Source organism: Myotis brandtii, unplaced genomic scaffold, assembly GCF_000412655.1.
Source record: "Myotis brandtii unplaced genomic scaffold, ASM41265v1 scaffold32, whole genome shotgun sequence".
NCBI lineage: Eukaryota > Metazoa > Chordata > Mammalia > Chiroptera > Vespertilionidae > Myotis > Myotis brandtii.
Genome location: NW_005362269.1, coordinates 7,751,150 through 7,751,355, shown reverse-complemented (window position 1 = coordinate 7,751,355; position 206 = coordinate 7,751,150). Strand labels below are relative to the sequence as shown.

Sequence of the window (206 nt, the reverse complement as noted above, 5' to 3'; positions counted from 1 at the left end):
GGGGTCGCGGGTGGGTGTCCCGTGTAGCCGTCTAACTCTGCCTCTTTGGCCGCAGCGGGGTGGGTCTGGCCCGGGCTCACTTTGAGAAGCAGCCGCCTTCCAACCTGAGGAAATCCAACTTCTTCCACTTCGTCCTGGCCCTCTACGACAGGCAGGGCCAGCCCGTGGAGATCGAGAGGACCGCCTTCGTGGGCTTCGTGGAGAAG

The 206-nt window shown here is 64.1% G+C and overlaps 1 protein-coding gene across 3 annotated transcripts in view; it reads left to right on the top strand.

Annotated features, from left to right (window-relative positions):
* EBF1 (early B-cell factor 1) overlaps nucleotides 1-206 on the top strand; it is a 391,732-nt gene that overhangs the window by 3,528 nt on the left and 387,998 nt on the right. For 2 of the 3 annotated variants that reach the window (XM_005870546.2, XM_014543163.1), the window contains exon 2: nucleotides 46-205. In XM_005870546.2, coding sequence (XP_005870608.1) covers nucleotides 46-205 — 160 coding nt within the window. Of the gene's footprint in view, nucleotides 1-42; nucleotide 206 lie in introns of all 3 variants that reach the window. The other variant, XM_005870547.2, reaches the window with a different exon arrangement.